The sequence below is a fragment of the Emys orbicularis genome, chromosome 4 (genome assembly GCF_028017835.1).
Source record: "Emys orbicularis isolate rEmyOrb1 chromosome 4, rEmyOrb1.hap1, whole genome shotgun sequence".
NCBI lineage: Eukaryota > Metazoa > Chordata > Testudines > Emydidae > Emys > Emys orbicularis.
In genome coordinates this window covers 127,251,565-127,276,720 of record NC_088686.1, presented here as the reverse complement: position 1 = coordinate 127,276,720, position 25,156 = coordinate 127,251,565, and the positions used below count along the sequence as shown (strand labels likewise).

At 45.1% G+C, this 25,156-nt stretch overlaps 2 protein-coding genes across 2 annotated transcripts; both read left to right on the top strand.

The window, feature by feature from the left end:
- Nucleotides 1-263: 263 nt before the first annotated feature.
- LOC135877849 (olfactory receptor 5I1-like) lies at nt 264-3,286 on the top strand. The gene is made up of 2 exons (XM_065403380.1): nt 264-282; nt 2,343-3,286. The coding sequence occupies exons 1-2, from the start codon at nt 264-266 to the stop codon at nt 3,284-3,286; spliced, it is 963 nt and encodes a 320-aa protein (XP_065259452.1).
- Nucleotides 3,287-19,240: 15,954 nt separating this feature from the next.
- LOC135878337 (olfactory receptor 8U9-like) lies at nt 19,241-20,167 on the top strand. Its single transcript, XM_065403970.1, is given in 1 exon segment — nt 19,241-20,167. A coding segment is annotated over 1 exon segment (927 nt).
- The last annotated feature ends 4,989 nt before the right edge of the window (nt 20,168-25,156 follow it).

Sequence of the window (25,156 nt, the reverse complement as noted above, 5' to 3'; positions counted from 1 at the left end):
TTTATGTCTGTCTTTTGCCCGGGAAACTATGGTAATTAGGTGGATTAAAAATAATCATTAAAAAAATAAAACCCACAAACAACACTGATTGCAGTTTAATTGCTTGCAATATGTACCCCTGAGATCAGGTGCTGTCATATCTCTCAGGGGTTATGTCCCAAATGTTCTGAAGAGTTACATATGTATGTGTGTGTGTGTGTGTGTGTGTGTATATATATAACCTCCTTGCTAACAGCAGCAGCTTTTCTGGAGTCAGGGAAGGAATGTTGATCACAGCCACAGGTATGTTTGAGGATACTGTGATTTGTACAGGAAACTGAAGCAATGTCATTTTCTGGATACTCAGGTTTCTGTATGAAAAGCCTGGATGATGTATCCACCAACTGGTTAGCAGGCATTAGGATACCGTTAGCTGAGTCCCCTAAAAGGAAGTAGGATGACATTAGCACAACTGAAGTCCAAATCAGGACCTTTTTAGAGTAGAAAAGTAACAGCTGTTTCAAGTGAACTAAATTCAATCTTTCCAATCCCATTTTGTCCTAATCTAAAATAGATGAGATCAGTGTGTCTCTGCTATCTATCTATCTATCTATCTATCTATCTATCTATCTATCTATCTATCTATCTATCTATCTATCTATCTATCTATCTATCTATCTATCTATCTATCTATCTAACAGGGCTTTTCAAAAGCGTCTAGGTAATTTAGGAGCACAAGTGCCACTGAAAGTCAGTTAACACTTCTGAAAACCCTACCCAGTCTCTTGTTTTTACCACCATACCTATCCCTACAGTATATGAGCCATCAGCTAGCAGAAGGGTATATGGATACTACCTCCAGGATATGTGAGCACTAGAATTGAGGTCACCAATAGCAGCAGCTTGTAGTAGAGAGATTTTCTGTATTAATTATTCTTATAGTTATTTTTATTTATTATTTTATTTTATTATTAAATGGGGGAAAGCAGCTATACTTATGGAATGTTAAGGTTACTCATGTAAAAAGTCAGGTACTGAAAAAGTTAGTTATCCCAGCAACAACATATCCATAGTGCACATACATCACATTTTTTTTAGCACTAATCAGACTGGTAAATGTAGCCTTACATGTATATATACATGTGTGGTGTAAGAGAGATGAGTCTGATGCCCAGCTGTGCTGCGCCAGTTTCACACCAGTGTAACTTCACTGAAATCAATGGTACTATGACCTGGCTTATCACAGTGGTGCATAGAGCCCACTATGTGCAATATGAAGAAATTACTGTGGGAACTCCACTTTTCCCAATTCCGGGAGTTTATACATCGCACTTGGTAACACTAACATTCCATTCACATAGTTTTTTGCCTTTGTTTTACTTGGTTCCTTTTTTTGGTAAAAGATCGAGGTGGGATGGGAAATGGAATTGGTTGTGCTTGAAAATATTTATTAATCCCAATTAGGCTTTGAGGTTAATACCTTCCTGGGGTGAATGGGGTGAGAGGAGCCAATCTGCACCTCGGTTGCTATGATGATTGTTAGGCTGGAGAGAGGTTGCAAAACAGGTTAAAGAGATAAGCCATGCAACAGCTGTGACTGTGATGGCTGTATCATTAAAATGGAAAAATATTAACCTAGGGCCAGCTCCTCAGCCAGTGTAAATTAGCACAGATCCGTTGACTTCAGTGTTGCTATGAAGATTTGCACCAGCTGAGTATCCCAGCCTTTTATCTTTATAATGGGAAAGAAAGAAACCTAAGACCAGAGCCTCAGCTGGTGCAAACTGGGATAGCAACATTGACTTCAGTGGAGTTACACTACCAGCAGAAGATCTAGCACAGCTAGCTTCTTTTAGATGGAAGTAATTAATTAAGAAAGTGGTAAAATCTTCACAGGCACTATTACCTCTTCTCACTGATGCTGGAGGGTTTTGCTGCGGCTGTGTCTTCAGTACATTTACCCAGCTTCCCATGTCTGCTCAGCCCCTGCTGCCCAGCTTCTCTCTACCTGCAGCAGAGGACCCTTCACTAGGAGATGCCTGCAGCCAATGACACTACAGTGAGGGACAGGGCCGGCTCTAGGCACCAGCAAAACAAGCTGGTGCTTGGGGCGGCACATTTTTCATGGCCGGCGCCAGAATGCTGCCCCTAAAAATGTGCCCCGGCCGCCCTAGCTCACCTCCACTGCCGCTCGCGTGCCGCTGCTCCCCCTCCCTCCCAGACTTGAGAGCCTGGGGGGAGGAGGCAGGGCTGGGGATTTGGGGAAGGGGCGGAGTTGAGGCGGGGCCGGGGGTGGGGGTAATTAAAAAACGGGGGGGGGGGGCGGCCAAAATTGTTTTTACCTTGGGCGGCAAAAATCCTAGAGCCGGCCCTGGTGAGGGAATTCATTCTCCTGGGATTCCCCAGCCGCCCGTCGATCCAGGTTGTCCTCTTCCTAGCATTCATGGCACTGTACAGTATGATTCTGCTAGGGAACATTGGGCTGATGGTGTTGATCAGGTCTAATCCCCGCCTCCACACCCCCATGTACTTCTTCCTCAGTAACTTGTCCTTTGTCGATCTCTGCTATTCATCCGTGATTGTCCCTAAAATGTTGGCAAACTTCCTGTTGGAGAGCAAGGCCATTTCGTACACCGGCTGTGGGCTGCAGTTTTATTTCTTCTGCACCTTTGCTGATACAGAGTCTTTCATCTTGGCCATTGCCTATGACCGATACGTGGCCATCTGTAATCCACTGCTCTATACGGTCGTCATGTCCCCCAGGGTCTGTGTCCTGCTAGTGGTTCTATCCTACATAGGGGGTACACTGAGTGCACTGGTACACACATGCTTTGCCTTCAGGCTGTCCTTCTGTGGCCCGAACATCATCAATCACTTCTTCTGTGACCTCCCTCTGCTCCTCAAGCTCTCGTGCTCCGACACCTCCCTCAATGAGCTCCTGCTCTACACCTATGGCAGCTCTGTGGAAATCATCTCCGTCATCGTTATTCTCATCTCCTACATTTTCATCGTCATCTCTGTCCTGAGGATCCGCTCCGCGACAGCCAGACACAAAACCTTCTCCACCTGCGCCTCCCACCTGACGTCCGTCATCATCTACGAGGGGACTTTGCTGTCCATCTACTCCCGCCCCGGCTCCTGGTATTCACCCAATTCAGACAAATATATCTCTGTGTTCTACACCATAATGATCCCAGTGCTAAACCCGCTGATCTACAGTCTGAGGAACAAGGATGTGAAAAATGCTCTGAGAACAGCTATAGACACCAAAGTCCTTGCTCAGCAAATCTCTTGGTTAACCTGGTAAAGAGTCACCAGTGAGGAAGTGCAGAACAAGAAGGGGACTGGCTAAGCCAATGAGATATAATATCCTATAGCAGCAGACATGGGTACATAACAGATGTAAGGGATAATGGGACGTGCATGTGTTTTATTTGTGGGTATTAAATTTGACGTGATGTGTATTTATTTAAAGATTTAGGGTGACAGAATCACAGATTCTTTTGGGTTGGAAAGGAATCGTTTAATCCATCTCTCCCTGATTCGTGGAGAGCGGATGATCTACTGGACTCGGACTTAGCAGAGCTAGGTTCATTCTTCTTCTCGGCCACAAACTGGTCAAGTCACTTAAACTGCCCTGTAGGTCAGTACTCCCTTTACAGTGATATCAAGTCAAAAAAGTCTCTCTCCTCCCTCTGGTGTTTTGTGGTTTGCTCTGCAGAATTGCTGTGCAATGGGGGCAGGGGGATAAGGAGTAAGGATTTTAAGGAAGACAGTTTTGGGGAAAGGGAATGGCTCAAGGTTTTGGGGCTGAGACATGGTGCCTTTCCTCTTTATATCACCAATTCCAATCCAGGGAGGAGGGGATTTCAAAGCAGGACATACCTTGTAAAGCTGGATTTTCTAATCCAGCTCAAGGTCAGTGAGCCCAGACAGATGATGGGTCTTGCAATGGGATACAATTGTTTTCAGCTCTAAATCACAGATTTTTTTTCTTCATATTTTTAAAACATCATACTGTTCAGTAGGTGGAACCAACATTCTATGTATGCAAACTGCATCACAGCCAGTGACATTATCTCAGCATCAGAGCAGGTGCTGAGATCCATTTTAACTGCTTGCACCTCTTTCCAAAGCTTTTTCATTCCTCTAGAAAGTAGGAGAGAACACAAGAAAGACGAGTGTTTATTTGCATGTAGCTCTATTATAAAATATTATGGCTGCTCCCGGGAGGACTGAAGCAAGGAAATGAAATGAATTATGCCAATAAATAAATGTGTGGCAACATATACCATTTGTGGAGGATTTGAAAAAATTAATAAAGAAGGATGGTGGGAAGGAAATGATGTTCATCTGGCTTATGCAAACCTTTCACTGCATGTAAGCAACAGTCCTCTGTCCTCAGAAAAATTGAAAACTCATAGAAATTACAGGGAGAAATTCTTTCTGTGTATTGATCCTGTAAAGGGAAATGTTTGATGAAGTGCATGTTTCTGTGCCCTAATGAAGAAGTTGGCAGAAAGTCTAACTGCCGCTGTGATCATTAGCAATAGAAGTATTGGCTGGTATTTTTGAGTTTCCTAGTGCCTACAGCACTGGATTGGGACTCAGGAAACCTGGTTCAGTTCTCAGATCTGCCGCTGGCCTGCTGGGTGACCTTGGGCAAGTCATTTCAACTCTCTGTGCCTTGGTTTCCCCATCTGTAAAATAGGGATAATACTATTTGCCTCCTTTGTAAAGCATTTTGAGCTCTATGGATGAAAAGTGCTATATACGAGCTAGGTATTTATTATTATTTATTAAGAATAGAATAAAAAAAGAAAGTTAAAACAAAAAAATAAAGATGCAAAATGGCCTCTGTCTTGATTCATTTTAGTGCCCTGGAACATATAATACAAGACAGACACTTTGAACTCTTGGTTTCTTAAAGTGAGGCACCTAAATCCATATTTAGGCATCAATGTGAAAATGGGCTGGCTTTCATAGATGTGAGCACTGTTGTGATAATTGGGCCTACAAATTTACCCTAACTGCAAACTCAACTGTAAAAAGTGAGTAAAAGTTCATAAAATGTCACAATAACCTATAACAACAAATGTTGATAGGGAAAGGTGAAAATGGGAGACAGAAAGGGTATGTCTCGGTGAGTTGACTTTTAAGCCTGGGCGGTGGATACACTTGAGAGCCCAAGTTCCAGCCCGAACAACAGTGTCAAAGCCGTGTCTACCCAGCTAATTTTAGCATGCTCATGCAAGCCCTGCTCACACAAATCTGTTGGCCTGGGCTGGGAGACCTGCTCCCAAATGCTGTGTAGACATACCATAGTCTAAATGAAAAGGCCTGCTTGATATAATTCAAGGACTGTGTTAAGATCGTGCCTGTAAAAAAAAGAAGTGTAGGACCATAATCAATGAACCAAAATTGGTGTGATGAAAATTAGGTGTAATTGATGGGCAAAACAATGAGAGAATGGGCTATTCTGCCCATCATCCCTTTTGGAGTCCTCAGAAAGAGCTTGGGCAGAGGCAAAGAAAAGGGAACACTGGCTGGCTGAAAGACAAGAGAAGGGGAAGGAGTGAGGTACACCATCATGGGTGCAACTTCCACCATCTTCTTCATCCTAATCCTAAAAGATGTCTTAAACAGATTAGGCCAGAGAGAGGGATTCAGATGACATCACCACCTCGACCAGCTCTGGCTAAATCCCAAACACCACCTGGTATGTGAAATTCTGTCTCCCCACCAAATGTGTCCTTTTCCTTCCCTACCTTATGTAGAGTCTTTCCTATCTCTCTCCTTTTTCCTTCTCATAAGAGGCTAGCTATCATAACTATAAAGGGAAGGGTAACAGCTCTCCTGTGTACAGTACTAAAATCCCTCCTGGCCAGAGACTCCAAAATCCTTTTACCTGTAAAGGGTTAAGAAGCTCGGGTAACCTGGCTGACACCTGACCCAAAGGACCAATAAGGGGACAAGATACTTTCAAATCTTGGGGGGGGGGAGGCTTTTGTTTGTGCTCTTTGTTTTGGGGGTGGTTCGCTCTTGGGACTGAGAGGGACCAGACATCAACCCAGGTTCTCCCCATCTTTCTAAACAAGTCTCTCATATTTCAAACTTGTAAGTAAAAAAGCCAGGCAAGGCGTTTTAGTTTTACTTTGTTTTCTCAACTTGTAAATGTACCTTTTACTAGAGTGTTTATCTTTGTTTGCTGTACTTTGAACCTAAGACAGAGGGGGGGTCCTCTGAGCTCTTTAAGTTTGATTACCCTGTAAAGTTATTTTCCATACTGATTTTACAGAGATGATTTTTACCTTTTTCTTTAATTAAAAGCCTTCTTTTTAAGAACCTGATTGATTTCTCCTTGTTTTAAGATCCAAGGGGGTTTGGATCTGTATTCACCAGGAGTTGGTGAAAGGAAGGAGGGGGGAAGGGTCAATTTCTCCTTGTTTAAGATCCAAGGAGTTTGGATCTGTATTCACCAGGGAATTGGTGAGAGGTTTCTAAAAGCTTCCCAGGGTAGGGAATGGTGGCAGCAGACCAGAACTAAGCTGGTAGTTAAGCTTAGAAGTCCTCATGCAGGCCCCTACATTTGTACCCTAAAGTTCAAAGTGGGGATACAGCCTTGACATGGTGGCAGCGGTGGGATCGTTTTAAACCCAAAAGCCAGTAAGATTTTTTTTTTCCTTCTAGCTGCTTGGAAAGCAGAGCTGAAGGTAGATAGATGCGTATCTTATCTCTCCTTGCCTGAAGGCAGAGGTGTTACGTTTTTTTTAACAAGGTCCTTTGTTAAGAGAAGGGTTCAAAGCGAGCAAACTTTGACTGGTAAAAGGAATTTACAAGCTGAATTGTTTTTTTTCTTTTTACATCCTCGTGAGTAGCTAGTTAGAAAGTCTCTGTTAACTCAGCAGCAGCCAGAGCTGAGTACATCCCAGTTTCAGTCAACTGCAGAGGGGTGTGACCCAGCACAAAAAAACAGGAAAATGACTACCAAAGAAGTAGCTAACAAAATAGAACTGGCCAAACTAGAAGCAGAAGAAAATGAAAGAAAACATCAAAGACTGCTTCAAATTAAAAAACTTGAAACAGAGGCCCATGAAAGAGAAGAAAAAGCCAAAGAGGAGGCCCACAAGAGAGAGATGGAGCTGGAAAAAGCCAAAGAGGAGGCAAGAGAAAAAGAAAGGAAGCATAAACTGGAAGTAGCAAGTGCTAAGCAGGATGCATCAGACCATCCTAGCAACTCCTCTCCAGGTACCACTTCCCATCCCAGAAAATTCCCCACCTACAAGGCAGGCGATGATACTGAGGCCTTCTTAGAAAATTTTGAAAGGGCCTGCCTTGGATACAGCATCGCTGCAGACCAGTACATGGTAGAGCTGAGGCCGCAGCTCAGTGGACCCTTAGCAGAGGTGGCGGCTGAAATGCCTAAGGAACACCTGAACAGTTATGAACTTTTTAAAAACAAGGCCTGTCATAACTATAAAGGGAAGGGTGACAGCTCTCCTGTGTACAGTGCTATGGAATCCCTCCTAGCCAGAGACTCCAAATCCTTTTACCTGTAAAGGGTTAAGAAGCTCGGGTAACCTGGCTGACACCTGACCCCAAGGACCAATAAGGGGACAAGATACTTTCAAATCTTGGGGGGGGAAAGGTTTTTGTGTGTGTCATTTGTTTAAGGGGTTGTTCGCTCTTGGGACTGAGAGGGACCAGACATCAATCCAGGTTCTCCCCATCTTTCTAAACAAGTCTCTCTTATTTCAAAATTGTAAGTAAAAGCCAGGCAAGGCGTCTTAGATTTACTTTGTTTTCTCAACTTGTAAATGTACCTTTTACTAGAGTGCTTATCTTTGTTTGCTACACTCTGAACCTAAGACAGAGGGGAGTCCTCTAAGCTCTTTAAGTTTAATTACCCTGTAAAGTTATTTTCCATACTGATTTTACAGAGATGATTTTTACCTTTTTCTTTAATTAAAAGCCTTCTTTTTAAGAACCTGATTGATCTCTCCTTGTTTTAAGATCCAAAAGGAGTTTGGATCTGTATTCACCAGGGAATTGGTGAAGGTCTCTCAAGGCTACCCAGGAAAGGGAATTAGCTTTGGGATGGTGGCAGCGGACCAGAACTAAGCTGGTAGTTAAGCTTAGAAGTCTTCATGCAGGCCCCTACATTTGTACCCTAAAGTTCAAAGTAGGGATACAGCCTTGACATGGTGGCACAGCGGTGGGATCGTTTTAAACCCAAAAGCCAGTAAGAGATTTTTTTTTCCTTCTAGCTGCTTGGAGAGCAGAGCTGAAGGTAGATGCATATCTTATCTCTCCTTGCCTGAAGGCAGAGGTGTTAAGTTTTTTTAACAAGGTCCTTTGTTAAGAGAACGGTTCAATAAGTGAGCAAACTTTGATCTGGTAAAGGTAATTTACAATCTGAATTGTTTTTTTTTCTTTTTACATCCTCGGAAGTAGCTAGTTAGAAAGTCTCTGTTAACTCAGCAGCACTCAGCAGGAGCCTGAGCTAAATACATCCCAGTTTCAGTCAACTGCAGAGGGTGTGACCCAGCACAAGAAAACAGGAAAATGACTACCAAAGAAGCAGCTAACAAAATAGAACTGGCCAAACTAGAAGCAGAAGAAAATGAAAGAAAACATCAAAGACTGCTTCAAATTAAAAAACTTGAAGAGGAGGCCCACAAGAGAGAGATGGAGCATAAACTGGAAGTAGCAAGTGCTAAGCAGGATGCATCAGACCATCCTAGCAACTCCTCTCCAGGTACCACTTCCCATCCCAGAAAATTCCCCACCTACAAGGCAGGCGATGATACTGAGGCCTTCTTAGAAAATTTTGAAAGGGCCTGCCTTGGATACAGCATCGCTGCAGACCAGTACATGGTAGAGCTGAGGCCGCAGCTCAGTGGACCCTTAGCAGAGGTGGCGGCTGAAATGCCTAAGGAACACATGAACAGTTATGAACTTTTTAAAAACAAGGCCAGACTCAGAATGGGGCTAACACCCGAGCATGCCCGTCGGCGGTTCCGAGCCCTAAAGTGGAAACCAGATGTGTCATTTACCCGGCATGCCTACCACATTGACAAAAATTGTGATGCTTGGGTATCAGGAGCAAATGTTAAATCTCTGGAAGATCTGGTTTCCCTAGTAAAAATGGAGCAGTTTTTAGAGGGTGTTCCTGAGGAAATAGAAAGGTACATCCTAGATGGGAAGCCCAAAACTGTAACCGAGGCGGGGGAGATTGGAGTCAAATGGGTGGAGGTGACAGAAAAGAAAAAAGCTAGTAGCAGTTGGAGCGAATATCAGAAGGGGCAAGCCGAAACAAAACCTTATCACCGGGGACAACCCAAGGCCCCACCCACATCCCAAGGGAAACCCCAGACGCCTTCTTACCCCACCCCACCAGTCTCCACCAACCAACATCGCCCCGGTGATACCTTAGCAGGGCGATGTTTTAAATGTAATGAACTGGGGCATATAAAGGCTCACTGCCCCAAGAACCCCAACCGATTACAGTTCATTACCCCCGAATCGCACCAAAGATCCCCAGACCCAGATGCCTCTCTCATACCCTCGGAGCGAAGGGAAACCTTGAGAGTGGGCGGAAAGAAGGTTATCGCTTGGAGGGACACTGGGGCACAAGTGTCAACTATCCACCAATCCCTAGTGGACCCCAAACTCATCAACCCGGAGGCTCCAGTGACAATTCAACCCTTCGTGTCACAGTCTGTAAACTTGCCTACAGCCAAGTTGCATGTCCAGTACAAGGGCTGGTCAGGAATGTGGACTTTTGCAGTCTATGACAATTATCCCATCCCCATGCTGCTGGGGGAAGACTTGGCCAACCATGTGAAGCTAGCCAAGAGGGTGGGAATAGTCACCCGCAGCCAGGCTAAGCAAGCTTTCACCCCCATCCCTGTTCCTGAGCCGTCCACCAGGGCCCCGTCTGTGTTACCGGAGACCCAAACAAAGGTGGTGGAACCGGATCCCCTGCCAACGACTGCAACAGCCGTAGTGAATCCAATCCCAGAGACCCAGCCAAAGCCAGTCCCAGAACCGGAACTGGCAACGCAACCAGCACCAGAACCATTGCCAGCACTGAGTCCAGCGCTTGCAAACCCATCTACAACTCCAATGCCAGAGGGCACCAGCGAGCCTGAACTGGCGGAAGCGGCAGATAACCCTACCCAAGAGGCTCAGCCAGAGCCTGAAATACCACATAGTGCACCAGCGGACAGCGGTTCACAGTCAATGGAAACAGCCCCAGCACCTGCATCGCTTCCAAAGGGACCAAGCCCCAGCCCACAGTCCAAGGAGGAACTGATGTCTCCAGCATCAAGGGAACAGTTCCAGGCCGAGCAGGAAGCAGATGACAGCCTTCAGAAAGCTTGGGCGGCGGCACGGAGCACCCCACCGCCTCTCAGCTCTTCTAACCGATCCCGGTTTGTTGTAGAACAAGGACTTTTATACAAGGAGACTCTTTCTGGTGGGCACCAGGAAGACTGGCATCCTCAAAGACAGTTGGTAGTTCCCACTAAGTATCGGGTAAAGCTCTTGAGCTTAGCCCATGATCATCCCAGTGGCCATTCTGGGGTAAACAGAACCAAAGACCGGTTGGGGAAGTCCTTCCACTGGGAGGGAATGGGCAAGGACGTTGCTAAGTATGTCCGGTCTTGTGAGGTGTGCCAACGAGTGGGAAAGCCCCAAGACCAGGTTAAAGCCCCTCTCCAGCCACTACCCATAATTGAGGTCCCATTTCAGCAAGTAGCTGTGGATATTCTGGGTCCTTTCCCAAAGAAGACACCCAGAGGAAAGCAGTACGTACTGACTTTCATGGATTTTGCTACCCGATGGCCGGAAGCTGTACCCTTAAGCAACACCAGGGCTAAAAGTGTGTGCCAGGCATTAGCAGACATTTTTGCCAGGGTAGGGTGGCCCTCCGACATCCTTACAGATTCGGGAACTAATTTCCTGGCAGGGAAGCTCATGGGGTGAATCACTTGGTTGCCACCCCTCATCACCATCAAACCAATGGTCTGGTGGAGAGGTTTAATGGAACTTTGGGGGCCATGATACGTAAATTCGTAAATGAACACTCCAGTGATTGGGACCTAGTGTTGCAGCAGTTGCTTTTTGCCTACAGGGCTGTACCACATCCCAGTTTAGGGTTTTCACCATTTGAACTTGTGTATGGCCGTGAGGTTAAGGGGCCATTACAGTTGGTGAAGCAGCAATGGGAGGGGTTTACGCCTTCTCCAGGAACTAACATTCTAGACTTTGTAAGCAACCTACAAAGCACCCTCCGACACTCTTTAGCCCTTGCTAAAGAAAACCTAAAGGATGCTCAGGAAGAGCAAAAGGCCTGGTATGATAAACATTCCAGAGAACGGTCCTTCAAAGTAGGAGACCAAGTCATGGTCTTAAAGGCGCTCCAGGCCCATAAAATGGAAGCGTCATGGGAAGGACCATTCACGGTCCAGGAGCACCTAGGAGCTGTTAACTATCTCATAGCCTCCCCCACCTCCAACATAAAGCCTAAGGTATACCATGTTAATTCTCTTAAGTCCTTTTATTCCAGAGAATTAAACATTTGCCAGTTTACAGCCCAGGAAACAGATGACGCGGAGTGGCCTGAAGGTATCTAGTACGAAGGAAAAAGGAATGGTGGTGTGAAAGAGGTGAACCTCTCCATGACCCTGGGATGTCTGCAGCGACAGCAGATCAAGGAGCTGTGCACAAGCTTTGCACCGATTTTCTCAGCCACTCCAGGACGAACCGAACGGGCATACCACTCCATGGACACAGGTAATGCTCACCCAATTAGAACCCCACCCTACCAGGAGTCACCTCATGCCCAAACTGCTATACAAAGGGAGATCCAGGACATGCTACAGATGGGTATAATCCGCCCCTCTAATAGTGCATGGGCATCTCCAGTGGTTCTAGTTCCCAAACCAGATGGGGAAATACGCTTTTGCGTGGACTACCATAAGCTAAATGCTGTAACTCGTCCTAACAACTATCCAATGCCACACACAGATGAGCTATTGGAAAAATTGGGACATGCCCAATTCATCTCTACTTTAGACTTAACAAAAGGGTACTGGCAAGTACCACTAGATAAACCCGCTAAGGAAAGGTCAGCCTTCATCACCCAGGCAGGGGTGTATGAATTCAATGTACTCCCTTTCGGGTTGCGAAATGCACCCGCCACCTTCCAAAGACTTGTAGATGGTCTCTTAGCAGAGAATCTGCAGTTCTCTTGGGAGAATCTGCAGTTGCCTACCTCGATGATGTGGCCATTTTTTCTGATTCATGGACAGAACACCTGGAGCACCTGGAAAAAGTCTTCGAGCGCATCCGGCAGGCAGGACTAACTGTTAAGGCTAAAAAGTGTCAAATAGGCCAAAACAGAGTGACGTACCTGGGGCACCAGGTGGGTCAAGGAACTATAAATCCCCTACAGGCCAAAGTGGATGCTATCCAAAAGTGGCCAGTTCCAAAGTCAAAGAAACAGGTCCAATCCTTCTTAGGCTTGGCCGGATATTATAGGCGATTTGTACCACACTACAGCCAAATCGCCGCCCCGCTGACAGACCTAACCAGAAAGAAACAGCCAAATGCAGTTCAGTGGACTGATAAGTGTCAAAAGGCCTTTAACCAGCTTAAGGCAACACTCATGTCTGACCCTGTGCTAAGGGCCCCAGACTTTGACAAACCGTTCCTAGTAACCACAGATGCTTCCGAGCGAGGCGTGGGAGCAGTTTTAATGCAGGAAGGACCGGATCAAGAATTCCATCCTGTCGTGTTTCTCAGCAAGAAACTGTCTGAGAGGGAAAGCCACTGGTCAATCAGCGAAAAGGAATGCTACGCCATTGTGTACGCGCTGGAAAAGCTACGCCCATATGTTTGGGGACGGCGTTTCCAACTACAAACAGACCATGCTGCGCTACAGTGGCTTCATACCGCCAAGGGAAATAACAAAAAACTTCTTCGGTGGAGTTTAGCTCTCCAAGATTTTGATTTTGAAATACAACACATTTCGGGAGCTTCTAACAAAGTGGCTGATGCACTCTCCCGGGAAAGTTTCCCAGAGTTAACTGGTTAACAATTGTTCTTGAAATAAAACATATTGTTAGTTTTTATATAATCAGTAGTATGTCTAAAGGTACATGTGTCTTATTAAATCTGTTTTCTCCTAGAGCTCCAGAAAGAAATCACAGCCAGTGTGGAACCGGACGTCCAACACTATCTGTGATTTGGGGGGCATGTCATAACTATAAAGGGAAGGGTAACAGCTCTCCTGTGTACAGTACTAAAATCCCTCCTGGCCAGAGACTCCAAAATCCTTTTACCTGTAAAGGGTTAAGAAGCTCGGGTAACCTGGCTGACACCTGACCCAAAGGACCAATAAGGGGACAAGATACTTTCAAATCTTGGGGGGGGGAAAGGCTTTTGTGTGTGCTCTTTGTTTTAAGGGGTTGTTCGCACTTGGGACTGAGAGGGACCAGACATCAACCCAGGTTCTCCCCATCTTTCTAAACAAGTCTCTCATATTTCAAACTTGTAAGTAAAAAAGCCAGGCAAGGCGTCTTAGTTTTACTTTGTTTTCTCAACTTGTAAATGTACCTTTTACTAGAGTGTTTATCTTTGTTTGCTGTACTTTGAACCTAAGACAGAGGGGGGTCCTCTGGGCTCTTTAAGTTTGATTACCCTGTAAAGTTATTTTCCATACTGATTTTACAGAGATGATTTTTACCTTTTTCTTTAATTAAAAGCCTTCTTTTTAAGAACCTGATTGATTTCTCCTTGTTTTAAGATCCAAGGGGGTTTGGATCTGTATTCACCAGGAGTTGGTGAAAGGAAGGAGGGGGGAAGGGTCAATTTCTCCTTGTTTAAGATCCAAGGAGTTTGGATCTGTATTCACCAGGGAATTGGTGAGAGGTTTCTAAAAGCTTCCCAGGGTAGGGAATGGTGGCAGCGGACCAGAACTAAGCTGGTAGTTAAGCTTAGAAGTCCTCATGCAGGCCCCTACATTTGTACCCTAAAGTTCAAAGTGGGGATACAGCCTTGACACTAGCTTAGCCGGCCAAGACTATAAATTTTGCAACATCACTGTAAGCCTTTGATCAGAAAGGCACCTAAATGCAATGCCCTGAACAGCCTGATGCTGGTACAAGTTTGCCAGATCTCGGAGTGTCATAGGACCATGTGCTGTGCAGCGAGGCTGCAAGTGGGAGTCACACCAGAATCAGAAGATGCATTTTCTGTTCTTTTCCTCTTTGGGCGTTTGTCTTGTTTTGTTTTCGAGAAAATGGTATTGGACTTTAACAACATCAGCAATAATGATAGCTCCAGCCCATTTCAACTAACTTTTCTCTTTTCCCAAAAAAACCCAGTTATTATCATCTCCAATGCCATCAAAGAGACTAGAGAGATAAGGTGGGTAAGGTAATATCTTTTATTGGACCAACTTCTGTTGATGATAGAGAGGAGTTTTGAGCTACACAGAACTGTTCTTCTCTCACAAACAGAAGTTGGTCCAATAGAAGATATTACCTCACCCCATTGTCTCTCGAATATCCTGGGACCAACATGGCTACAACAACACTACATACATCTAAGAGACGGTCAGACAAAGGTTTTTCTTCCTTCCAAAGACTGTCTACAGCTAAGGAGAAAAGGAACAAGGGATGTTGTTAAAATGAAAGCCTTACTTAATACTTTACATTTCAAATTCTTTGCCTGTTTTTCCTTCTTTTTTCTGTATCTTTAATAAAAGCTTTTTCAAAATAATAATGTTGTGTTTGCCATGGCACTAAGCAGGCTGAGTCTAAGTATACCCAACCCCAAACCTTGTTAATACTATTTATTGTTGGACAGTGACAGGTCATGTTAACACCTTTGGTTTTTGGGGCCCATGTAGTTCCTCTAAATTAATACAAAAGTACATACAGCTAAACATATTGAAGTAATTATGAGTGCTCAGCATTAGTATCTCTGAAAATCCGACCACTTTCATACAGCAGCTTAAATAAGGATTTAGGTCACTGATTTCAGATGTCCAGCATTAAAAGTGCAAGATCCTAAGCTAGTAAAAATTGGCCCAGCTCCATTGACTTTAGTTGCACCAGCTGAGGATCTGACCCGTTGGCCTTGAGTCCCCAAACTGGCCCCTCATCTTTGTGCCTGAGGTGCCCTACTTCCAATGAACGGTCCACACTGTAGGAGTGAATAGAACTGCATCAGCTTGTACAGGGGTGCTCTTTGCACAGATGCACTCATCAGATCTTATGGAGTGAAACATGCAGAGAGGGGGTGGGAACGGGACCAGTAGCCGTCACTGTGGGGATTCACTGGTCAGTGACCACTTGGTGCATGGGTGGAGAAGTGCAAGGGCTCTAAAGGCCAGTTTGGAAGCAGACGTAGCAGCTGCAGTCATTTTTGTCATTGTTACATAGCCTGGACAGGTTTCAAACTCTCTCTGCCCCCATGGAGTTCCCCGGTGTTCAGCTCAGCCACTCAGACAGAGCTCTGAAGAACAGATTTTTTTTATCCATTACAGCCACATTCAGCCCAGTTGTAAACAGGTACTGTTCCCGTTGCCTTCAACTGAAATTGTGCATGCTTTCATCCATACCGAAATCAGTTCTAGCAGTGCAGAAATATAACCTGCTCACAACTGGTCAAGAGGTCCCATATGATACAAAGTAGAATTAATGTTAACAGAGACCTGTAAGAAGATTGGAGCCCTGCAACTTAAAACACAGATGCAAGGCAGACAAGGAGGATAACCCTTCTTGTCAGGGCAATTAACAGATAAAAGCAGGGTCCTTAAGCCAGAATTGGAGCTGGCTGCAATTTTTTGACCAAAAAATGTTCCTGTCAGCACGTGGTTTCATCAAAATCGACATTTTCCAGGGGAAAACATCAATTTTGAGGAAGACATTCAAAACAAAATGTTTCCCTTCAAGTCGACATTTGGAAATGAAATGTTTTGTTTTGACATTCCCAAATAGATATTTTGCAAACAGTTTCATTCCACAGCATTTTTTGATATTTCAACTTTTCATCCTCATTTGGCCAAAAACAAGTATTGGAATTTCTGGTGAAATGCAAATGCCATTTTCTGGCCAGTGCTAGCCAGAACATATACAGACAACCCTTAGAATGGAGAGAGAGTTACTTGGCAATAAGATGCAAAAGAGACTCGGGAACTGTTGTGTAGGCACACTTTCAAAGGAGCTGCGTAAAACTGTGCAGAAAAACAGGGCCCTAAATTGTTCATCTTACACAGAGATCACTGCTACCGTGGGGAGAATTTCAGTTTTCAGTTTTTCACCAAAAAGTTGAAATTTCCCATTGAATTCTTTTTTTTTACCTTCTCTACTTGTTATCTCACAGGGAGAACAGTGAGTGAAAAATACCCCTAACTCTGCATTCTGTAACTCTTCTAGAAATTGTATCATTTAATAACACTTTTAGAAAGTGTGGGCCAAATTAATCCCCAGTGTATGATTTATACTGGAATGCCTTTGGTGTATTGAGTGCATTTTAATTGGGAGTTTTGTGCTTCTCTGAACTTAGGTGCTTCCAGTTGCTTCAGGGGTCAGGACCCAAAGCTAAAAAAGCTCAATATAAAACCTCCTGAATTCATACATTCAATATAAATGCCTTCCGCGTGGCAGCTTCTGGAAACAGGGAAGCAAAGACACACCTCTCTCTGTCTTTTGCAGGTACATGTTATTCTACTGATTCATCGTCGCATACACATGCAGGCACTATGGTCATCCACAGGGATTGAGCCTAAGACCTTCAGCACCAAAAGCCGGAGTCCTTACCCCTTGAACTAAAGGCACAACCTGTTAGGCTGGAGAAAATAGTAGTTTTCATATTCAAAAGAGGTCAGTGCATTCCATTGTGATTCTGGGATTCCATACAAACTAAAGTAACTGCCATTTTCAAGTCTAAACAAGCTTAATTGTCACAGTACCTAAGTAAGAAAGCTTTAGCCCAAACTGACATGCCATGATGGAGAGATCAATCCATCTGGAGACATCACTTCACTCTCACCTCTTGTTGAGTTAAGGAACAATGTCATCAGAGTGAGATTGTTTTTCAACCTGACACTCTGCTAAAAGAGTCTCAAGTCACTGTTTACGGGCTCAGCTTAGTGATCAGCGTTGGTCATGTGTGGGATATAATTAACCTCTCTGTTATTATATTTATTCAGTGTGTGCATTTTATCAGACAACTGTGCTGGGGGTTAAATTGGGGAAACCGAATCACAAGTCCACCCATTTAGGCTTTCTTAATTTTCTCCTTTATTTATACAATTTCAGGCAGAATTATGGCCACGTATATTGTCTGAACATATATTTATGGCAGACAAGACACAATTAGTAGGGGGCCCAAATTACCACATTCTGGGGCACCGGGAAGTTTTTCCACCTTCCATGATGGTTATTGACTCCTCTGATCTCCTGGTCTGGTCCTTCAGTCCCATCCTTCAGTTTCTGTTCTAGTGTTTCTCCTATTTGGGACTTGTTCAACTGATTCTTTTATATATTTTCACATTCCATATTGCTTAACTTTTCTCAAGCTAGCTTGTATAACATCCCCCATTTATTGTTATGTAGCCAGTACATTACACCCAGGCAAGCTTCAGTTTACCCAGCTTCTACATTTTTGCTGTTTATTCGGGTTTTATGTCGTGTTGTTTTCATAGAATCATAGAACTGGAAGGGACCTCGAGAGGTCATCTAGTCCAGTCCCCTGTTCTCAAGGCAGGACTAAGTATTATCTAGACCATCCCTGACAGGTGTTTGTCCAACCTGCTCTTAAAAATCCACAATGATGGCGATTCCACAACCTCCTTAGGCAATTTATTCCAGTGTTTAATCACTCTAACAGTTAGGAAGTTTTTCCTAATGTCCAACCTAAACCGCCCTTGCTGCAATTTAAGCCCATTGTTTCTTGTCCTATCCCCAGAGGTTAAGAAGAACAATTTTTCTCCCTTCTCTTTGTAACAATCTTTTATGTACTTGAAAACTGTTATCATGTCCCCTCTCAGTCTTCTCTTCTCCAGACTAAACAAACCCAATTTTTCTAATCTTCCTTCATAGGTCATGTTTTCTAGACCTTTAATCATTTTTGTTGCTCTTCTCTGGACTTTCTCCAATTTGTCTACATCTTTCCTGAAATGTGGCGCCCAGAACTGGACACAATACTTCAGTTGAGGCCTAATCAGTGCGGAGTAGAGCGGAAGAATTACTTCTCATGTCTTGCTTACTGTCTGGCTCCTGCTAATACATCCCAGAATGATGTTTGCTTTTTTGGCAAGAGTGTTACACTGTTGACTCATATTTAGTTTGTGATCCATTATGACCCCCAGATCCCTTTCCGCAGTACTCCTTCTTAGGCAGCCATTTCCCATTTTGTATGTGTGCAACTGATTGTTCCTTCCTAAGTGGAGTACTTTGTATTTGTCCTTACTGAATTTCATACTATTTACTTCAGACTATTTCTCCAGTTTGTCTAGATCATTTTGACACAGTAAAAGGCTTCTTATTGTTGCAGGTTTGTGTGTTTTAACATCAAAACTTCCATCCAGCACAACATGTTACATTTGTTCTGTCAGCAATATCATCTTAAGCAGATCAGCAATTCTGTGTAAAAGCAGAATTGGCAAAAACACACTTATGCCAGCAAGGCCTTGGCTTAAGTGTTACCTCATTTAAACTCATTCAACATCCAGAGTTACAAATTATTAAAATATAGCTATCAAAACTTTTAATCTTACCATTGGCAATCCTTCATTTTTATATTTCAATATCCTATTGAGTATGTGTATATTATCATACCCCCTTTGTCCATTTGGAGAGAGGGGGCAGTATGGAAAACACACTGACTCTTTAATATCAACATTTCTTTATCTTTTTTTAAGCATGGGTTTTCACGGGTCTTTTTCATTCAAAGTCCAGATTTGTTTGTGAATCATTACCAAAAAAAACTTTATTAGAAATTTCCCTGTGTTGCATTTTAAGGGGTGTCTCAATTTTAGGGCCTTGCTATTTCGTTGCTTATCCCAACAACTGGAATGCCCAGCTCTGAACAGCTGGCTCTGTAGACTAAGCTCTCACCTGATTCAGCAACTGCCCTCTATCAGCTCTACACTTCCTCTCATTATAGAGAAGGAACAGGATTCCTGAGCCTTTCACTGGCCCGCACCGCATCACTGCAACTGCCGGAGCTCTCTTCAGAGGAGATGGAAAAGGGAAATCGCTCGACAGTGGCTGAGTTCATTCTCTCAGGACTGACAGATCGTCCGGAGCTGCAGGTCCCTCTCTTTGTGCTGTTCCTAGTGATCTATTATATGACCATAGTGGGGAATCTGGGGATGATCTTGTTAATTAGGATTGATACCCGACTCCACACCGCAATGTACTTTTTCCTGAGTAACTTGTCTTTCCGTGATTTCTGCTATTCCTCGACAATCTCCCCTAAGATGCTGCTGAACTTCTTAGCCAAAACTAAAACGATTTCATACAATGCTTGTGCTTTACAAATGTATTTCTGTGGCTCTTTTGCAGATGTTGAGTGCCTTCTGCTGGCTGTGATGGCATATGACCGTTATGTGGCCATCTGTAACCCGCTGCTCTATAGGGTCATCATGTCTAGGAGGCTCTGTAACCAGCTGGTGGCTGGGGTGTATGTTACTAGCTTGGTGGATTCAATGATACACACATGTTTTACATTTCGGCTGTCATTCTGCAGCTCCAATATCATCAATCATTTCTTTTGTGATATCCCCCCTCTGCTGGCACTCTCCTGCTCTGACACACACATCAATGAGATTTTGTTATTCACCTTAAGCGGCTGCATTTTAGTGAGCAGCGTTGTGACCGTCCTTCTCTCCTACATCTATATCATCACCACCATCCTGCAAACCCACTCTGCCGAGGGCAGGCGCAAAACCTTCTCCACCTGTACCTCCCACCTGACAGCCGTGGCCATGTTCCATGGGACCGTTCTCTTCATGTATTTATGACCTGCCTCCAGCTATGACATGGAAACAGACAAAATGACCTCAGTGTTTTACACCCTGGTGATCCCCATGCTGAACCCCCTGATCTACAGCCTGAGGAACAAGGAGGTGAAGGGCACCCTGAGGAAAGCAATGAATAAATTGTAAGCCTCCTCCTGAGACTGTTTAAAGGAGTACTGAGCTCCTTTAAACTCACAGGACATTTCATGTTCTAGTTCATTGTAATGTAATTTCATGTGCTGAATTGTCATGTCCCTGAACAGCTTGAGGAGTCTGCTGGTGCGTATGTGTTTTAGTAACAATATACATTGAGTGGGACCCTTAGCTGGCCAAGGTCAGCAAAGCTGCATTGAAGTCAATGATTTACACCAGTTGGGGATCTAGTCCTTGATGGGCAAGGAAAGCCAGTGTCATTGTGCTGAAGGGGTAACAGAATATCTAACCCATTTCCCCCTTCTTTGTACCAGGCTTGGTTTCACTGTATGATTGCAGGTGTAAAGTGCATGATTTCTAGAGCATGATTTCTAGAACTAAAAAGCAATCTGCATCGCAGCTGGGTCTCTGTAGTTCTCCCTGTTCTCTGGAGGATTTATATTGGTTGCATAGAGTGGTTGGCTTTTATATATCTTCAAGCACAAACAGCAAACGGATCCTTTCAATTGGAATGACCTATACTTTACACCAGCAAATGTTGTTAAAAGAACAACAAAACAAAAAAGAACAAAAGTAGCGTCTTCATGAGCGAGCACAGTGTGTGTGCCTCCACGGGAACAGTCTAGAAATAAACATCAGCCATTTCTGCAGGATGGAAGGGGTCATCTAACCATGTAAAGCTGCAGTGTGCAGAAAAGAAGTCTTAATGGAGATTAGATAGATACACAGTGTCACCAAGAAGTTTTTGATGTTAGGTTTTGTTAGGCAAGAGTTAAAATTCAGTTAGCAGTGAGACAGAAACCCACATAACTAACAAGCAGAAACACCGGAAGCCCGAGGACACTGACAACTGTTAACACTTGATAAACTTATATGGTCAAATGTCCGCCCAGTAACTCGGCTCTCAGAACAGAACAAACCCTTCCTTCACAGCCCTCCGGATATCTGTAAACACTCACCCCCAACCCACCCCTTCGCCTTAAGGTAGTCATGAATAATTGATGTAATCAAAACAGTTTGATGCGTATGTTCTGTTCCTGTCACTGTCAGGTTAAGTGTGTTCTCTGTCTCTAAAACAATGTTTGTCTCTGTAAAAACAAAATAAATGCAAATGAAGTAATAAAAGAAAGGTATATAATTGGTCACTGTAACCCCTCACCTTGGAAGTGTTTATCAGTCTTCCTGGTACTGTGAATAAACCCCCTTCAGTACTGTCCGTGCTTGTCTGATTCTTGGGGAAAAGAATCTCTTTGCTTCACAGTTTATTGGAAAATGGTAAACATTGTTAAGAGCAGGAATTCTGGAAACTCAGGGGACTGTGAATGGGATACAGACCCTTTTGTGTCTAGGTCAACATTTCTAATGTTGATGATGAGTCAAATACAGTAGAACCTCAGAGTTACAAACACCTTGGGAATGGAGGTTGTTCATAACTCTGAAATCATAGAATCATAGAAGATTATGGTTGGAAGAGACTAGGGTGACCAGATGTCCCGATATTATCGGGACAGTCCCGATTTTCCCCCATGTGTCCCGCATCCCGACTACAAATCAGTCGGGATGCCCTTTGTCCCGATATCGGGATGAACCGCTCACCATCGTCCCGGGGCTGGCGTGGTGGGTAGGGGGCTCTGCGGGCTGCTCCTGCCTGCAAGCCCCACTCCATGGCTCTGGCAGCTCCCAATAGCACTTTTCCTGGCCAATGGGAGCCACGGAGCTCGCGCTTGTGGCGGGCGCAGCACGTGGAGAGTCTGGAGACCCCTCTCGCCGCTCTGACCCTAGGAGCCAGAGACCTCCCAGCAGGGCTGGTGAGTGCGGCCAGGGAAGGGGGCAGGGTGTGATGGAGTGAGTGTCTGCGAGGTGTGTGTGGGGTGTGGAGGGCACTGGGCAGTGGGGGAGGTTTGTGTGTTTTGGGGTGCTAGGCAGTGGGGGTCCTATGGGGGGTTCTGGGCAGTGGGGAAGATCTGTGTGTGTCAGGGCACTGGGCAGTGGGGGTCTGTGTGGGGCATTGTTGTGGTGGTGGGGCTGTGGGGAAGGGCACTGGGTGGGAGGGAAGGAGGAAGGAGAAATCAGTGTGTATGGGAAACTAGCGAGTGGGGGGTTCTGTGTGGGGTGCTGGGTAGCTGTGGTGGGGCTGTGGGTGGGGGGCGCTGGGCAGGGGTGGAGGTGTGCACAGCACTGTGCATTTGTGGTGGATATGTGGGGGGATTGTGGGGGGGCTCTGGGCATAGTGGGTTCAGGGGGTGCAGGGCATAGTGGATCTAGGGGGCGCTGGGCAGGGGAGCTGTGTGGCGCAACATGGGCCCACCCCCAACAGGAAGGGGCATGCTGGTAGCACAGGGCCAGGCGGACCAGTGTACCCCATTGCCACTGGCCAGCCCTGCCCTTCCCTTCCCGCTGCTCACCTCCTCAACTGAAGGCGGGGGTAGGGAGTGCAGGGGTGGGTCCCGGGCCCAGCAGTGCTTACCTGGGGCGGCTCCTGGGAAGTGGCCAGCAGGTCCCCAAGGTGAGTGTCAGCTGGGCTGAGCCAGCAGTGTGGCCCGGGCTCCCTCAGCAAAGTGTGTGCAGACTGGTCCACCTAGCTCATGGCAGAGCCAAATAAAGGAGGCACCTGCCTCTGCACATACTGATTCCACCCAGGGCAGGCTGGGGCTGAGCACTGCTAAGCTGTTGCCCAGTTCACTTACCCACATTGGCAAGCAGGGATTGCACCTGGCGGCGTACATCTGTTTGATGTACAATTGTCCCGATATTCAGGTAAAATTTTAAATTTGGTAGTGAAATAGAAAATTAGTCGATTGGGAATGTTCCACTAAACCCTGCAGCACATGACTTATGAGGAGAGGCTGAGGGAACTGGGATTGTTTAGTCTGCAGAAGAGAAGAATGAGGGGGGATTTGATAGCTGCCTTTCTGGATAATTTGCAACCAGTGCAGTTTTAGCTTCTTCTGACCTTCAATCTTATTTACTTTGCTTCCTTTTCTGTCCCTACTTCCCTTACCCAAAATAAGCAAACAGAAAATAACAAACCAGTAACCACTTTGTCTGTTCTCCAGCCAACACACTTAAAACTCACTTAAAATCACTACCAGTACCTCAAAGCAATCAGCTGTGCACAGATCCTGCTCGACTACACCACTGTGACGAGTTGGATCACAGAAACCCCCGGGAGCTGCCACCTGATGTGCCAAGACTACCTCTGCTCCTGTTTTCCCTGCCAGCTCAGGACTCCAGCACTCTGTCTTATCATAGAATCATAGAATATCAGGGTTGGAAGGGACCTCAGGAGGTCATCTAGTCCAACCCCCTGCTCAAAGCAGGACCAATTCCCAACTAAATCATCCCAGCCAGGGCTTTGTCAAGCCGGGCCTTAAAAACCTCCAAGGAAGGCGACTCCACCACCTCCCTAGGTAACGCATTCCAGTGCTTCACCACCCTCCTAGTGAAATAGTGTTTCCTAATATCCAACCTAGACCTCCCCCACTGCAACTTGAGACCATTGCTCCTTGTTCTGTGATCTGCCACCACTGAGAACAGCCGAGCTCCATCCTCTTTGGAACCCCCCCTCAGGTAGTTGAAAGCAGCTATCAAATCCCCCCTCATTCTTCTCTTCTGGAGACTAAACAATCCAGTTCCCTCAGCCTATCCTCATAAGTCATGTGCTCCAGACCCCTAATCATTTTTGTTGCCCTCCGTTGGACTCTTTCCAATTTTTCCACATCCTTCTTGTAGTGTGGGGCCCAAAACTGGACACAGTACTCCAGATGAGGCCTCACCAATGTCGAATAAAGGGGAACGATCACGTTCCTCGATCTGCTGGCAATGCCCCTACTTATACAGCCCAAAATGCCGTTAGCCTTCTTGGCAACAAGAGCACACTGTTGACTCATATCCAGCTTCTCGTCCACTGTGACCCTTAGGTCCTTTTCTGCAGAACTGCTACCTAGCCATTCGGTCCCTAGTCTGTAGCAGTGCATGGGATTCTTGCTGAGCCAGACACTCCCGTCTGCTCCCACAAAGACCCAGGGTCTGAATTACTTGCCCCAAAGCTGCAGGTTTACCTGAAAATAGCTCACAGAAGTGTGCTTGTCTTTAGCTCTCAGATGCCCAACTCCCAATGGGGTCTAAACCCAAATAAATCCATTTTACCCTGTATAAAGCTTATGCAGGGTAAACTCATAATTTTTTTGACCTCTATAACACTGATAGAGAGATATGCACAGTTGTTTGCTCCCCCAGGTATTAATCCATACTCTGAGTTAATTAATACAGAAAGTAGGATTTAAGTGGTTCCAAGTAGTAACAGACAGAACAAAGTAAGTCACCAAGCAAAATAAAATGCGCAAATCTATGTCTAATCAAACTGAATACAGATAAGATCCTCACCAGTTCCAGAATGCTCCCTTTTACAGACTAATCTCCTTTTAGCCTGGGTCCAGCAATCACTCACACCCCCTTGTTCCAGTTTCTTCCAAGTATCCTGGGGGGTGGAGAGGCTTCCTCTTTAGCCAGCTGAAGACAAAATGGAGGGGTCTCCCAGGGGTTTAAATAGACTTTCTCTTGTGGGTGGAGACCCCCTCCTCACTCCTATGCAAAGTCCAGCTCCAAGATGGAGTTCTGGAGTCACCTGGGCAAGTCACATGTCCATGCATGACTCACAGTCTTTACAGGCAGAAGCCATTGTCCACATGGTATCTTGTATGTCTCCAGGAAGACTTCTTATGTGGATTGGAGCATTCCAAAATGCATTGTTCCCCAAGTGCTTCCTGATCGGGTACTTAACCTTGCGAATTCCTTCCTAAAGAAGCGGACCAAATGCCTCACAAAGCTTACTTAGAAATCAAGCAAGTATACAGCCAATATTCTTAACCTCAGGTACAAAATGATATATGTGTACAAATAGGATGAATAGATATAGTAGACCATAACTTTTACAGAGATATGTTACATGGCACAGGCAGCACAAAACATATTCCAGTTATG